Source organism: Megalobrama amblycephala, linkage group LG21, assembly GCF_018812025.1.
Source record: "Megalobrama amblycephala isolate DHTTF-2021 linkage group LG21, ASM1881202v1, whole genome shotgun sequence".
Taxonomy (NCBI): domain Eukaryota; kingdom Metazoa; phylum Chordata; class Actinopteri; order Cypriniformes; family Xenocyprididae; genus Megalobrama; species Megalobrama amblycephala.
The window spans coordinates 18,806,313-18,822,947 of record NC_063064.1 but is presented as its reverse complement, the minus strand read 5'-3'; the positions used below and the strand labels follow the sequence as shown (position 1 = coordinate 18,822,947).

At 38.1% G+C, this 16,635-nt stretch overlaps 1 protein-coding gene across 2 annotated transcripts in view; it reads right to left on the bottom strand.

The window, feature by feature from the left end:
* ephb2b (eph receptor B2b) overlaps nt 1-15,818 on the bottom strand; it is an 81,399-nt gene extending 65,581 nt beyond the window's left edge. Inside the window, exons 1-2 of one of the 2 annotated variants that reach the window (XM_048173637.1) lie at nt 15,475-15,818; nt 7,352-8,036 (exon numbers count right to left, since the gene is read on the bottom strand). In XM_048173637.1, coding sequence (XP_048029594.1) covers nt 7,352-8,036; nt 15,475-15,633 — 844 coding nt within the window. In that variant the 5' untranslated portion in view covers nt 15,634-15,818. The remainder of the gene's footprint in view (nt 1-7,351; nt 8,037-15,474) is intronic. The other variant, XM_048173636.1, reaches the window with a different exon arrangement.
* Between the last annotated feature and the right edge of the window lie 817 nt (nt 15,819-16,635).

Below are 16,635 nucleotides of genomic sequence, written 5' to 3'. Positions count from 1 at the left end.
TTTTAAATTAAAAATATTAAAATACAAAATCAAATAAGTATATACTGACACATAAAATATATATATTTTTGTCTTGAGAGATTCACCTAGCAAAGTAACCATTTGTAACTAAACCTATTGTTTTATATTCGAACCATTTCTGCATTTCTAAATGAAAGAATGCAACCTTTTAAAGTTCACTTGAGCCACATGTGGAGCGCATCACACTGAAGTAAAACCTTAGAGAACCTACAGTGTAACAAGATCGCCTAATTGATCATTGTAAGGTCATATGACGGATCAGGAAACGACACACTTTGTAGCCTATATCCTTCAGAGCATAGCTGGGGGTCAACAGAGTGCAAACAACTGGAATCCTGCAGCAAAGACAGTCACAGCATGACACAGATAGCAGCCCTAGCCTCACATCGGCATGAGAGCTATCTATCAAAATCTCCAGAAAAAGGCTTTAAGTGTAACAAATTCCTAACCCTGCACTAACCTCAAATGTCACTCAAGGTTAAAGAAATGCAATTTATATTGGCTTGCATGTCAATTGAATTCATACATCACCAGTTGCTGTCGTAGCGGCGCAACAGCTGTACTGCTATTTGATCCTGATTTCTTCCCCAGAATCGAATGGTATTTGTGACAAAACATGCCCCGCTTTCTGTAACCCCTTGTTCATTATTTGCCAGCGGTTAGCACAGACTTGTAGCTCTTCAGAAGACACATGCCCTGTTTCTTTTCTTTCAACCCGTGACGAACTGATACTGCATCCTGTCTAGGCCTTTCAGTGGTCAGAGCATGAATCAAAATAGATGAAAGAGATCTCTGGCATTTGCAAGAGGTCCCATGTATGATTGGAAAAAAACATCCGCATTCTGGCTTCTAAAGGAGATCAAGCCCCTAACCTCTTTTCCACCTCGGCCTAGTTGTGCTAGAAAAAGCCGTTCCATGAGCATAGACCTCTTAACCCTTCGTTTTTCATCTCTAAGAACCCATAAGGTGTCCTGAAAGAAAGAAAGGCGTGAGAAATCCCTCAAATGATCAGAGATGCCACAGAATAGTGATTACAGCCTCTGAGGATCATGGGACTCCAACAACGAGAATCCCAGTGGACATGTGAGCTAATGACTGGCTGCTCGGAGATGCATGTGGAACAAGTTAACACATCATGCTCCCTGAGCTCTGGGCCATTCCCAGTCATTTCAGTCTGGCGTTATCACTTACAAGGGAGTGATGAATGTGCTGAGAGAAAAATGACGAGTGTTCCTCAAAGGAGTAAGTGTGGGTGGGTAAGTGGGGAGATATCTTTAGCTTTCAGAAAAGTTACATCTATTCTGCTTCAGAAGGGAAGCAAAAAAAAAAAAAAAAAAAAAAAAAAAAAGAGCAGGGGGAAAAAAACACCTGGACAAGCTGAAATCTCCATTACGGCTAGGCAACATGAAATAAAAGTGTATCACTACTCCCCTGGGTCTCAGTAGGTGGGTAGACAGCTCCTATGGTACTTGTGATCCTAATCTTTGTCTAGCGCAGAGGAATCTTTATTTTCTGGCCATGGGGCTGCAAGCGACGAATCTAAGGACTTGACTTGTTGGCTTTACCGTGTGTCTGCTGTCACCAAGAGCACTTTGAGCTCTTTGTCACACTCCCACTCTCGGTGTTGGGCTCTAGAGTGAACAATTCAGTATGAGAGGGTTTAATTTCACTGCTTAATGTTCTTTACTTTCCCAATTAGAGACTAGACTGGAGGGTTGGCAAGAGCAGAGCAGTTAGGAGCTCAGCCATAAAAGCATGCCATGGGTCACATGTGGATTGAAGCTGTCTGAAAATGGCTGCTAAAAAGGCCGTATTGTACATACTCAATAGGTGAGGGATAAGGCCGAAAAGAAAGTTGAGAGGTTTGTATTACATTGCAGCCTTGCTATTCTGAAATGTACGTGTCCGTCAGCAGGAGATAATGCAGAAAATTGCTTGATGAAGTGTTGAAGGGAGGCTGTGGTAAGAGGCCACTTCAGTGAAAGCACTACAATCCATGGACATGGGATTATATGAATGCTCGTAACCGAATACTTTATTAGGACAGATTGAGCACTAAGAGCTGTGTCTAACTTTGTTTTTCATCTATTGTTCAAACCTTCAGCACATTAATTGAAATATGGTTTAGATTTCATATATAATTTCAAAAAGAGCTAGAAAAGCTAATTGAACATCCCAATGGCAGTATCAAATCTATATCCAGGTTTGGCAAACTGTAAAAAGTGCACCATAATCAACATAATATTTTAAAATAAAGTTCAACTTTGTTTGCAATACCTTTACAGCATTTACTAATCCTGAAGTAGTGTTAATTTCTTTATGTACTAATAAATGTTAACATTTCAAGTGTTATAAATTAAAAAGCATATTCATATAATTTGTATACTTAAAATAAACTTAGAATAAACATAATAACATAAACCTAATATATATAAAATGCTGTTCATTTGTTGGTTCATGACACCTCAGGTTTGAACCGTACTGTAAAGAGTTAGCAGTAATTTCATTTCAAAACTTCATAAATAAAATAAAATAAAATACTTGTGACATAGTAAACCCAAACATTTCTATACAGCTTTTGTTGTCTTGGGAAAGGATCTCTGCAAAGCCCTTCATTTAAACATGTAAGATGATGATGGGACAATTGTTTGTTTTGCTACATGAACCCCTGGGATTTCAGGTTGACCATAAGCACTGCAGTGCCCCACATTTGCTGTTAGCCAATTAGAGCTATCATTAAAAGCAGATGCTCCATGGGAAATAAAGGGAACCACAGCATCATGATTTCTTTGCTTGTCTATGTGGAAGGTAGCCAGCACCAGGAATCCAGAGGGACACACTGTACTTTACTCCTTTTCTCAACCTCTATATCTTCAGGACATGGTTTGTCTTCAGCTTTTTTATTTTATGGTATTGAGAATTACTATAAGATTACATCAAACCCCAGCCTTAATCTTCTGTCTATGAATGTGCCATCACTCAATTAATTCAAGGCCAAAACTGTGGTGGGAAACAAAAGTTAGGATGCACATTATTTTGCATTATTATTTACGTTTTGTACATCTTAAGTGTCATCTGCTGCATTTTAGTATCAACAGCTTTAAAAAAAACTTAGATACCATAAATGAAACGCTCATGTAGAAAGACACATATTTCACCATAAGGGAAACTGCTGTATCGTTGCAGAGCCATAAATAAACTCTTGTGGATCTGGATCACACAACCACATTCCTGAGGAGCGTACGAGTAATGCTTACCACTGTAAAACCTGCTCGCTCTCTTTCATCAGACTCAAGTTCATGAGAACTTCTCAACAGGTGGATGGTCTGCACTCAATCAGTTTTGCCAAAGCAAGCACTTTGTCTTTCATCGACAATGCTATGTAGCTTAAAATACCTTCACCAAGAAGTCCCAGTTGCATTTGTTTGTGTTCATTTGATGTTCTTGCCTAATACGTATTAGTTGCAGTAGACTGATAAAAATATTACTTTCAAAGAGCTTTTTTGTCTTGTTTTTCAGATTTCAAGGTATATTTTTTAACTACTGAAAAAAGGTGTCAGTGCTGTAAGACAAAAATACATTTATGTTAAAGACATTCTCTGAAATCAAGTCTTAATATCAGTATTAATATGCAGTGTTGCTTCTCAGGTGAATTTATCTTGTTTCAAGGTCAATTTTAGATATTTTAACAGGAAAACAAGTCAAAAACAACTAATTAAAACTTGTTTGCAATGTACATTCAACATGTTTGCCACAGTTAGTATTATATTCCCATAGTTTGCACTTCTAAACCCATGTTCCATAGATTGTGTGATCAGATTACAATTTGGGAAAAATATGAGTATTGTTTGTCGACCTAGAGCCCCTAACCACGAACATGTCTCCAATTATGTCCTTCTCAGTATTCTGCTACCATTTCAAATGAACACATTCTGCGAACAAGACCCTGTGCATTTCAAGAGGGTCCCCGTCTCACGCAGCTCTAAACGAAATCAGATCTGCCTTTATAAAAGGCATTTCTGCTAAAGGAACCTGGCTTGCTTCATTAACTTACAGCGCCTCCCTGGGAGGAAATTTAATATTGTTAGTAAAACGATCTCAATTCTCTAACAAGAAGCCAATGCCATCGCAAGCATAAAATTGGTATGTTGTCAATATTTTGACAGACTTCATGTCAAAGAATCATTATCTGTTGAAAATGCTACAGAAGACTTAATTGAAACATGCGTAATTACGCGCTCGTTCGTAGCGAGGTGTCTGCATAAAGTGTTAGTGGAGTTGTGAAAGTAGCTGTGAGACAGATCTTTCATCTGTAGATCTTATGACCTCTTGCAACCAAGAACGTAAGGGGATACTGCGGCATCCCGGCGAAAACATCTTTCACAAATCAATTCATTACACCCGACTCTCGGCAGTTAAAAAGCCCCCCTTTCTTGCATCAACCCATCCCCCGACCACTGACCACAGTCCTGACATTGTCTCACGCAGCGGTATCAGCTTTCCCCTGCCAGAGAGATAAATGGCTCAATGAATTGAAGGCAGACCTCGATCAAAACCACTTATGTATAATATAGACAACCACCGTCAATAACCGTATTCCATCTTAATGATTTTATATTGTCTACTTAAAAAAAAAAATCTTCTAAATAAAGCGTTGAGTCTCTTAACAATTCAACATTATGATTAGGGTTAAGGCAAAATTAAGAATTGCAAGAATCAATCAAGTAAGTCAAATTAATCAATCAATCAATCAATCAATCAGTCAGTCTGTCTATTCATCTATCTATCCATCTATCTATGTTACTAACTATTAATAAGCAGTAATTAGGGTTTTATTGAGGCAAAAGTCATAGTTAATAGTTAGTTAACTCCTTAGCATTCCTGTAAAATTAGCCTAAAATGCCTAAATAAGGCATACCCAAAGTAAATTGTATGCTGTTCTTAAACAATTTGCAGTATATGAGTGGTTTTGGTCTCTTCTGAAAGGTATTTGTACTGTGAGCGGTAGAGTGGAATGCTAACAGGTTAACAGTGAGAATAATAGTGACCCTAAACTAAAGTGTGACCAATTTTCCTATTGTACCAAAATCGTACCGAACCGTGACCCCAAAACCGAGGTACGTACCGAACCGTGACTTCTGTGTACCGCTACACCCCTAATGTATAATATATAAGATAATAAAAAATACATATTCACCCAAAAAATAATTATCCACCCATCCTACAGTTGAGGTAGTTGTGTTTTCAGAAAATAATCTGCTCTATTCCTACTTAATTTCAAACCTATCCAGCCATTTCCACACCCTCAAAACACATCTAGACAGTGTTAGTCGTCAAACACATAGTTTTCTCTAGCCTTAAGAGTGCTGATCCAAGGTCAGTTCTAGGGCCTCATTAACATTATTTAGCTCATGGGATTAGCTGCGATATAAGATTAGAGAAATTATATTACATTAGCACTCTCTCACCCAGATTTGCAATCAGGCCCCGCTGTCGTAAAATATTATGAAATATTCCTCAATGCATTAATATTCACTAATGCTTTATGAATATGAGCTAAATGCTCAGTGATTAGGATCATTATTCTCTCTGTTAGGAGTAACAGTCTTTCAGCAAAACACTGACAGTGTGATGTGAAAGGCTTTAACAAGTACCTTTTTATAGCTTGTTTGATTTGACTATGAGCCTCTCCATTAGTCTCTCACAATTATATTGTTTTTAAACCCAGGTGTTTACAGAGATACCTCAAGTCCAAGCAGACTCTTGAAATATTAAAATCCATAGCATGCAGTAAATTACATGAAGGTCAAAAACAAGCAAATGTGTATAATTATGACAGCTCTCCAATTTAGAGTAGACTGCTCGACGATTTATTGGCAGGTGCTCCTGTGGAAGGATTGTGACCGTACTCATTAACTGTCATTGAACGCATATCGGCAGAACGCCGCCCTGCTAGTGCCTGCAATGAGCGGCTATTATCACAGCTCATCCTGGACTAGACGGGGAGCCGGTGTGGTAATTACAGCCAGGCTTACGAAGAGGCTGAGGGAGTGTGTGTGCGTCTGTCTGAGCAAGTGGGTGCGGAAGGGGGGGGGGGTCTGAAACACAGGTGGGCGTTTTATTGTGTCGTCTGTGTCAGCACGGAGCCTGTCTGAAGGCTGTCGTTGCCGTGGGAACAGGACCCGCCGTTGGGTGAAACGAGAGCTCCCGCTGTAGAGCGAGTTGAATTACAGGTGAGGCAAGCTGAAGGAGAGGAGCACTGTGGTTTGGATAAGAAACGATCAATACGCTCACATGCTGTGAGTGAAAGGGCCAGCTTACATTGATGTTGCACAGGGATACTGTGAAAGAAAAAAAAAACAGCCATACTACCCACATCAACATGTTTGACTTGCTTAGGATATCACAGTGAAACCACAACATCAACAGCAGGCCATTTCTAGAGCTTCAGCTTGGTAGAAAATACATGCTGTAGCTTGTAGGTCATTACAGAATACAAAATTAGCATTTTTACAATACAAACATCTAAAAATCCTTCAAATATGATTCATTTACAAGCAAAATAGTGCAGGATAAAAGGCCCATTCTCACCAAGATAGATAACTATAACGATTACTATATTAGCATCCACAACAACACAAAATGATGTTGTCTGCCTCTTTAAATGCTCAAGCGATTTAAAACAGGATGAATTCTGATTGGCTGTCAATTTTCATTTAAAAGCTGGAAAAAAATCATTGTGATAGTAATTCCAACGATAGTGTTGTGGTGTGTTATTCTTTTACATTTAGAACGATTTTTAAAACAATATCTTTATCATTACAGTTATTGTCCTTGGTGTGAACGGACCTTAAGATTTAAGAATATCTTAAATTCTAATATTCTAATAATTGTAATTATTTTAATAAATTATTTATAATTATAATATAATAATAATTTTCAAATTAATTAATTTTTCAATTAATTTTTTTCTTATACCATCTTCTATAGCATAAAGCCAATATTTTGTTACAGTTATGCTTAAAACAAAACAAAATGTTGCCAGTGGGGTGTTGCCAAAATATATTCTCTGAGAACAGGCCTTAAAATATACTGCAATTTTGTTTTAAGAAAATTTTAAATATTTTAAGGAAGGTTTTTTATGTTTTTTTCCAGAACATGAAACAACAAGGATAGTGCCCTGAAAAGACGACAGATAACCAAAAGACACAGACAAGCGAACAAAGACTTTTCTGCTTTTTTAGGGTCAGTAGCAGCTGTGACCTAAAAATGAAAAGAGTTTTGTGCAACATGACAAGACCACTACACATTAGCAGAAGAGCTCGCTTACCTCTGCAAACAGTTCCATTCTCCACAGCCTCGTGCCCTGCTTTACACATACAGCGGCCAATAGGGACCATCCACTCTCCATCCCCATTACAGTACAGTTTAATGGGAACGTCGACCTCCTCAGCATTAGGGACGCACACTCCCCTCGCTGCCACCAGTGAGGTGCTCTCTGCTCCCGAAAGCGTCTCCTGAAATATCGCTCCGTTACGGATGGTGCGAGGGCACTTCCGATAGAACACTCGCACAGTGATTAGCGACATGCACCCGCCGTAGTCCTGGAAGGCTAGGTAGAAACCGTTACGGGAGACAGGGCCGAAACTGCGAACCTCTGTATTAATCTTCATCACGTGTCCGCCCAGGTCTACTTGCGAGAAGCTCTCGTCGGCCGCAATGGTATCTACCTTGATCCAAGGGTTTTCCATCCATGGGGGAAAGACTTTGGTGGCTGTGTCACCGTCTGATTCATAGTAGTAGAGGTTGAAAGTTTCCTTGCAGGAACCAGGGACATTTGGGATGCTGCTGCAGTCTCGAACTGAGAACTTCATCTCCACGTGAATGCGTTGAGCACCTCTTCGTCTGATGTAGTTAGTGCGCACCCAGTTATTTTGGTTGGCGACGAAGACATTACACACCTGATAGGTACGGATGGTGTTCATATTCTCATCGTAGCCACTCACTTCTTCCCACTACAAAGAAAATGAGAAAGCAAAGGTTAACTGATTTGTTTAACATCCAGCTTTTTTTTTTTTAACCTCTAGACATTTACCTCTTTTTTTTTTTACCTCCCTCAATGGGATGGGAATGGGAAAAATGCTTCATTTACTATTCAGTTACCTTTAATGGTTAGCTTTATTAATTTATTTGTATGAATGATCAAATATGTGCCAAAAATGCCAGACAGTCAAAAATGTAACAGTCAATCCCTTCCTAGCTAGATTTTAAAAAATGACCTGACAGCAGAAACTATCATGTTATAGACACATTTGTATCTCTGCATCAGATCTCTGGATTGCTTTATGAGCACCTGAACCATTTTCAGCAGCTTTCCCCATATGCACAGGCCAGATTACAGAGCACAGGAGGAATGAGGTGGGAAAGAGAGCAAAATTCTCCTGCTAGACTGCCAACAGGCCCTGGCACTATGCATAGAGAGGGCTGGCACTGGCTTGGGTTTTCTGCAGACCCCCACATGGCAGTGCCAAATGATTCTGGTCTCTATTTATTTTTGTCTCTCTCCCTCGCTCTTGATTTCTTGCACTGTATAAAAAATATGTACTATTAATATAGCTCAGACGGAGACAAAGAAAAGGTGATACACTTTGATGTTTACACAGTCTTTTATTTTTTGCTCTGCTGCCTCTTTTCTGCCTTCAGGCAGCTTAAAAATGGAGCCAGCATTAATTCTTTCCCTCGCAACGAGAAAACAACTGAGCATAATTTAGCGAAATTAAACAAACAGGCTGACTCAACAGTAAAACTAAAATAAAAAATGTATTAAAGGGATAGTTTAGCCAAAAATTCTCGAAAAAAAAAAAATCTAAATATCTTATTTTCCAAAAAAGAAAAATTCATACAGGTGACATGCGAGTAAGTAAATGATCACAGAATTTACATTTTTGGGTGACTTATCCCTTTAATTAGAGATGAGACAAAAAAGAAAAAAGAAAAGAGAAATGAAACGAACAGAAATGGAAAATAAAAAATGCAGAACATTTGTCTTTAGATGACCTACTGACCATTAGTGTAACACTTACATGAACAAAAAAAAAAAAAAACCCATCCTGTTAAACATTACAAACCTAAGATAATCAAATTATACGGAAGGCATTTTGATAGAGTGAAAGAGACTTCTTGTAAAATTTACAAGTATATATTGCGCACACTAAAGCATGAAGGGTACACGCACCAGGGACTTCACTGCTCGGCCTAAAGTGACTCCAGATGACTCCATTGTGGTTTTCAGCCAACTTGCCTGCAATCAAGCCACAGGCTTTCAGCACTAAACAACTCAAATACCAGGCACAGAAGTCTTGACCTCGTCCAACACGGGAAAGCCCTTTTCTTCACCTTAAAAAACATTTTTCGCACCACGGCCTCAAAGCCCAGCAAGCGATCACCCAAACCCTCCCCAAATCACCCTCCCCTTGAGTGTCTTACTCTTCACTTAACAGCTGACATAATTTCCCAAATTAGTTGCTGCTTAACAAGGATTTTGACAGAGTTTTGACAGACTGGGGGAGAAAGTCAAGCTTGTCCAAGACCTCCATTCTATCAAATGATCTTGGACTAATTAAAACAGCTTTCTTTCCTTGCAGCTTTTGTTCTTTATTCCCATGTCCCTGTTATTCGGCGGAGATGAACTGAAATGATTCTGGATAGGATTGTGGTCATTAACACTTGCACTTGTGTGTGTGTCTGTCTGTGTGTAAAATTAAGTTTTCCATCACTTCATCTCAGTCCTTTCAAGCAGCCAGATGTGTCTTGGGTCACTGGCAGCCATTGACCTTGCCGCCTTTCTTAAGGATGACACATTCTTCCATGAACCAGAAAGAGAGGTGAGAATGAAAGGTAGTTAAACAAGAGAAGACAGGGTGTAGCATCCTCTTGTTTGTAGTATGTCACTCTGACTAATCAAATTAGAAAGAACTGATATAAAAGCAATGTTGCTAATGAGAGACTGAGTAAGCGCATATCACATGATGTTCCAAACAAACGGCCCTTAAATTGAAAGCCTCCCTTTGTGCTGTCTCGGCTTCCCTGCCATTCTTTCATCAGAGGCAAAGAGGAGAACCAAATGAGATATAATAAGAGCCAAGCGATCAAGCACCGAGTGTGAAATTAGAAGAAACATCTTGATTTCCATAGGTTTTCTCCTGGACTTTCAGTGGGAGTGTGGCTAAAGGGTGACCATCTGTTTTTTGAGGGATTCAGCATTAAATGAGGAGACAATATTTTGTAATATGGCAGGCCAGAAAAGTATATAAGCACTGTCTTTTTAACCTTTATTGTTAAAAAATAAATGCAACTGAATATTTTATATATATTTTAACAATTTAATAATAAATTATATATTTTAATAAGTTAAAATAAATACAAATTATTCAATTAGTTAACAAATAAATAATATTTTATAATATTTTAATGATTAAATAATTATTAAAAATCAGTTTTTTTGTATTTATATTGTGTATGCTGAAACATATTTTAATGACTAATTATTTTATTAAATAGTCTTAAAAACAGACTTGTTGAAATATAAACTGGACAATTTAAAAGTAGTTATGGACTTAACAGAGAGAGTCACGCTTACTGAAACTTCCTCCTGGGTAATGTACCGCTCTCACAAGTGTGTCAGGGCCTTTATCAAAAAGTGTGTTAAGACCCACAAGAAGAGGCTGGAGGCTCTTTTGAAGCCTATGCCAGAGCCTTACATAGGGGGGGCTCTTCAGCAGTGGTGCACCACTGGCTCGTCTTCCTATTTACTGGCACCCAAATGTAAAATTATGCTGCCATTAGGTCTAAGGGCTCAAGCTATGCTTTGAGGGTCACAAGCAAATATAAGAAAGATCATTAGAGAGACTGCTAGTGCAAAACCCAGAGCTTTGGTCCATTGGATGAGAACACAACCTGGGATTTATGGGTCCCACATGGTCCTGATCTGCAGTCTTTCAATCATGACAAGACATACTCTGTAGTCTGTGTTCTTCTCTTAATCTACTGTCCTATTTAGTTCAACTAGACATTGCAGGCTATGTTAAATTAAGCCAAGAATCACTATATCTCATTGTTAAGCTTAAGGATTTGAACAATCCCTAGATGAAAGATATCTATCATACAACCTTAAAATTTAGTATTCACAAACTTTGCTTTTCTAGTTAAAAATTACAGTTATACAAATTAATTTTAATTCTACTTCATTACATTCAAATTTCAATTGCAATTCTTTATCCTCATCTCAATTCACATTCAGGAATTAAATTTTAATTTAAAGTGCATTATCAATTTAATTCTGAGTAGTGCACAACACATTATCCTGTATCATTTGTGCTAAAAAAAACTTTCATTATCAAACAACATCACAACATCCTGGTAAGAAACAACTGCATGAGTATTTATTAAGTTCAAAAAGTTCCATCTTGCTGTTTTTGGATACAAGAATGTGCAGTGAATATCCTTAATGACGATGATAACACTTTGGCAAACAGAATGTTTTAGCTATATGACTAATCTTACGTAAACAGTGTCTTCGGAATAGCAAAGTATCTAATTGCAATAAATCATGCTAAAAAAAAAAAACTGGAAGTCACAATTGAACTGAATTAAACTTGTAACTTGCACTGGGAAAAGGAGCTCTGTGATAAATGGCACACTGTTCTTGTGGACAGAAGTTTAGAAATGATAACTCCCCTGCCACCCACGACGAAGGAAAGTTCACAACCGAGCTGGGATCTATAAGTCTCCCAGACAGAGGCTCTCCCGGCTAGAGCGGAGCCGCACGCTTGTGCTGAATTATGAAAAAGGCTCGCTCCGGGGGATGCAGAAGTTGGCCACGATCAAGCTTTTGTGTTATATTAATTGTTCCACTATGACACGGCTCTGAACTTTTATTTGGACTTCTGCATCTTCTACAAATAAACTGTCAGAACCTTATGAAGTTTACATGAAGCCAGCAATTAAAGCTCTCCCAGGGCTGTCATTTGTATTCAAGCATTTGTAACCAGTCGAGCAGTGCTGATGAGTCCTTCTGTGAAATATGCTGACTCCACATCTCACTGCAAAGCGTTCTTTGGACTCAAAGAAATACATCGTAAATCTGCATAAATAAATAATTCACGCAGAGGGGCAAAAAGGAGCATGTATGCCAGCTCCTGAGGGAAACTTTCCCAATTTGCAGTTGTGGGAAATCTGACAGATAGTCACATTGAGACATTTGTCCTGAGGGGACATATGGGACAAATGACATCCGGATATTTCAGCTAAAGTGCAGTGGGATTACAACCCTAAGCGAGATACTGAGCTCCCCACCATTAGGAAGATTGACAGAGGGACAGAAAGTGATTGAAAAAAAAAAATGAGAGGTGACCTACAAACTGAGCCGTCTTTGGCAGTCAGCTTCAATTACCTCCATCCACTGGTAATGCACAACATCTGAAGTAAGACAAACAAGCTTCCTATTGCTTCTTTAACCCTTGTGTCTATCTATATCCATGTGGATAATGTTTACATATCTCATACGAATCAAGGACATGACAAAAGAGTTATGCTGCTGAAAGACGGCTTGTTTCAATCCTTGACATGTGACCACACAGAGATTTGATTCCCTGATGTCGGGACCCAAAAATAATACAATAGTTTTATAGACCAATCCACATTGGTACTGATTTCAGGACATATAATTTAAGGCGGTTCTGATAGGTTTGTGTTGGTTGAAACATTTGCTTCCTGATGTCTTCATCTAGCTCGTGACATACCACTCAGAAATACTGAGACTACACAGTTCCAAACAAAGAGAAACCACATTTTTAAGACAAGCTTAAAAATGAGAATATTTTGAAAAATGTCTCAGGTGTTGTTTTGGACCCCACTGACTTTCACTGTATGGAGAAGAAGAAGAAAAAAACTTGGCATTTTTTAAAATATCTATATCTAAAGTCATATAGATTTGAAATTACATAAGGGTGAATAGATTTCCATTTTTGGGTGAAATATCTCTTTAACAGAGGGCATTTGTGAGCATGTCCCACTTTACAGCATCAAATTTAATTTCATTGTTCATTATTTCTCACAAAACAGACAGAAGCAGTTCATGAGCATGCAAATAAAGTCACAGATGATTAATGACAGTGTTAGATCTGGACCTTGAGGCAGTCAAGTGAGGGCCACACTATCACACTGATTAGTTACACAAATGTACTAGCTTATTTTCATGTTCTGCATCAGTAAGCAATGAGTCTAGATGCATGACCAAAACTGGGTTTGAACATGGTGGCATTTACACACATTTGTAATGTCTCCTGCAACGCTGTTCTCTAACTAAGCCGGTAATGACTTAATTTACAGCCTCATGAGGATGTGCACAGACTGCACACACCATAGCTGTTATAAATTAAAAATAAGTCATCCTAAATAAAAATGTTTACTTTACATAAAATGCTCCCAATGCCACATAAGTGAAAATTGTCTTTTTACGTGATAAAACAACCATTTATAAAGTGCCCTAGAAAAAGCTGAAAATACTCACTGATTTAAATTGTGAGGTTAACAGAATAAATCAAGAGGTTCACATGGTGCTGCTTACTGAAAATGCTCTCCAACTCGACATTTTCTCTACCACTTACTTTGTGTTTGATTTTAGAGTGAAAACAGTGTTATCGTATAAGTGTCTGATTCTGTGTAGCTGCTCAAATCAAAGTTTGCAAGCCACTTTACAGTTATATAGATGGCCAAAAAACTAACAGACCAAATTAAAAGCCAGCAAATTCCAACTTTGATTTCAATAAGTCTTTAAATTATTAAAAGACGTGCAATTGTAACATGAGTTTGAAAAGCTGATGTGCAGGTCCAAACAAGTCACTATGCAGACATTTAGAGTAATAGGTACAGTCAAAAAATAATAACAGAAAGCACATGAAGTATGTGCTCCTCACACCTGGCTGTGATAAAATGTTACCATAAATCTTTCTTTAATGTAGGTGTTAACTTCCATAATTACACCATTCTATACAGTATATTTCACCAGCATAAAATATCAAAGGGTTTAGAATTCAGGACACAAATGTAAATGAATGAATGAATGAAAGAATGTATGAGTGAATGCACAAACCACATCTGGATTTTTTCTCCTTGACAGTTCGGCAATGGGGGTTTGTTTAGCAAAGCTATTCAGTGGCATGAAAGCCAACTGTTGATGGAGTGCTCTATATTTTGACTGACACTGATACTTTAGTTAAGCCCACAAGGCTCTGCAGGGGTGTAAGACAATAACTTAAAGCCTTTCTCTCTATAAGGTTTACAGAATCCCACCTGTTTAGTGCTGCTGCGGGGAACCGCCATGCCCTGACTTTTGTGCTATGTCTTGTAAGAGACTATTCTTTATATCTTGTTTCTTTTAAGAAAATGTATATGCTCTTTGAAAATATGTGGTGTAAGACAGCAGAATAACCGAAAGTGAATCTGAGGGAAAGTTGGAACAATCACCAGCATTCCTTGCTGAAGAATCCATTTCCTCTAAGATGCTGGGCCATTTTGGATCTCTACATTTCTGAATGTGTCAAAACGGAAAAAAAGTTTTGCATCTGAACCATGCGATATTTAATTTTACACTTTATATCAAGACATTCTGTCTGTCTGTGTAGCTATTAGTTGTGGTATTGAAATAGCTTTGATAAACCTTCAGAATTGTAAGGATGAAAAAGATGTGATGACGCAAAGCATGTGTAATTCTGTTTCTTTTGGTATAAAGAAAAACGAGAGGTGAATCTTATTTGGTGCAGATTGAATCCAGAGCCTCAGACCCGGAGACACCAGAACTTTTTGTTCTTTTATATTGATTGCTCTAATCAGTACAGGCAAAAAAGCTGTGTGCCCTCAGGTTCGAAAAGATGGTGTGTAAAATTATATCTAAAGAACTTTGAAGTTGCTCGGCCACATTGTCAGCCTTCTATCCTCTTTTCTTCCTCCAATTTTTAGTCTCTCTGTCTCTCTCAGTCTTCCATTTTTATTTTACTGCTTCCAGACACATGGAATGGTATAATTTAAACCATCCCCCCAAACAGACACAGAAGCATAAATAAATTAATAAAATAGGGAGTGGTTTTTTAGAAATTCACCAGCACATTACTCAGGAATATATTTTTCTTCTCCTGATCTGTTCGGAAGAACATAGATCCTGGTGCGGGGGAGGAAACGATTAATTACTCCCTGACCAGTGGGTGCTGAGCAGGCATGAGCTTAGATGGATAAAACCTAGTCTTTGTGGCACTATATGGTAAAGATTCACATCCAGTTTCTGTCACAGTCATCAGAGAAGTAGGATTAATTGATAATTTCATGTAACCTCAGTAAACTGTGTGCAATAAAAAGACTGAATTAGAGCTAGACATCTGACACATTAAGAGAACTTACACTGCTGTCACTTGTTCCCGACACTGGATATACCGTCCAGCCAAGCTCTGCGGTCGCTGTGGTGGAATCCATCAACATTTCTGTGGAAGCAGGAGGAAACATAAAAAGGTTATACATCCAGGTCAAGCTTTGTACAATGTTCAAAGTCTGTGAGTTCATATACAGATATCAGCCAAAGCATCTAGCAATCTATCATTTATCTTCAACAAACAGAGTGAGGGAATTTGCTAATGTTGTCCCAATAATTCTGAGAGTTTCCTATATTACAAATAAACCGAGAAAGAAACGGACTCTGAGGTTAACACCAAACATAGAGCTTAATCGCTTTTTATTTTATCCCCAGTCTTTGCCAAAGGAAATGCTGGGGAAGTATAATAAGCTATGAATATTTCATATATTTTCATGCATTAACATCATTCTTTATCCAGACATTTATAGAGGCTTGTGATACCACTTAACCAACTGCTCCATAAAATACTATCAACATGTTTGACACGAATCAGCCTTAAATCTGTTTCGATATTACAGCCGTCTCCAGTAGTAAAGATGAAAAATGCTGTAAAATCAAGAAGGGGACAGGAAATAGTGGGTTCTGCTTCCCCGCTGTGCGATTCAGCCAAGATATTTTACAGAAAACAGCCCACTATCAGGCTCCACCACTGCAAAGGTTACATGGGGGTACAGGATGTAGGTTAGCAGTTGGACAATGATGAGATAACCACTAGAGACACTTTCAATAATGGCATGGCAGCATATTGATACTGGAAAAGGCTAATCTCTTACAGACTTTACTATGCCTCTGCAGGCAAATGTGCATGAATATCCAAAAATATGCATATTGCATCGTTCAAACCATATCTACCCATGGGAGAAACTAAATTTGTGTTCAGATTGACTTCTCATATCACAATACACAGTTTGGGTCACCATTTATGGGTGTACAGGATTTGAAACCACTTGAAAATACCATTTTCATGCCAAACAAAGCAAGTGAATTTTAATTTGGTTTTCTCCTACTGCACGATAATATGATAGCTAATTTAAAATACAGTTTTTCAACTATTGTGACTAAAATATACGCTGCCTGCTAATATTTGGAGGGATTAAGATTTGTAAACTGTGCTTGCTGTTGATGCTAAATCCACACATTTTAAAATATAA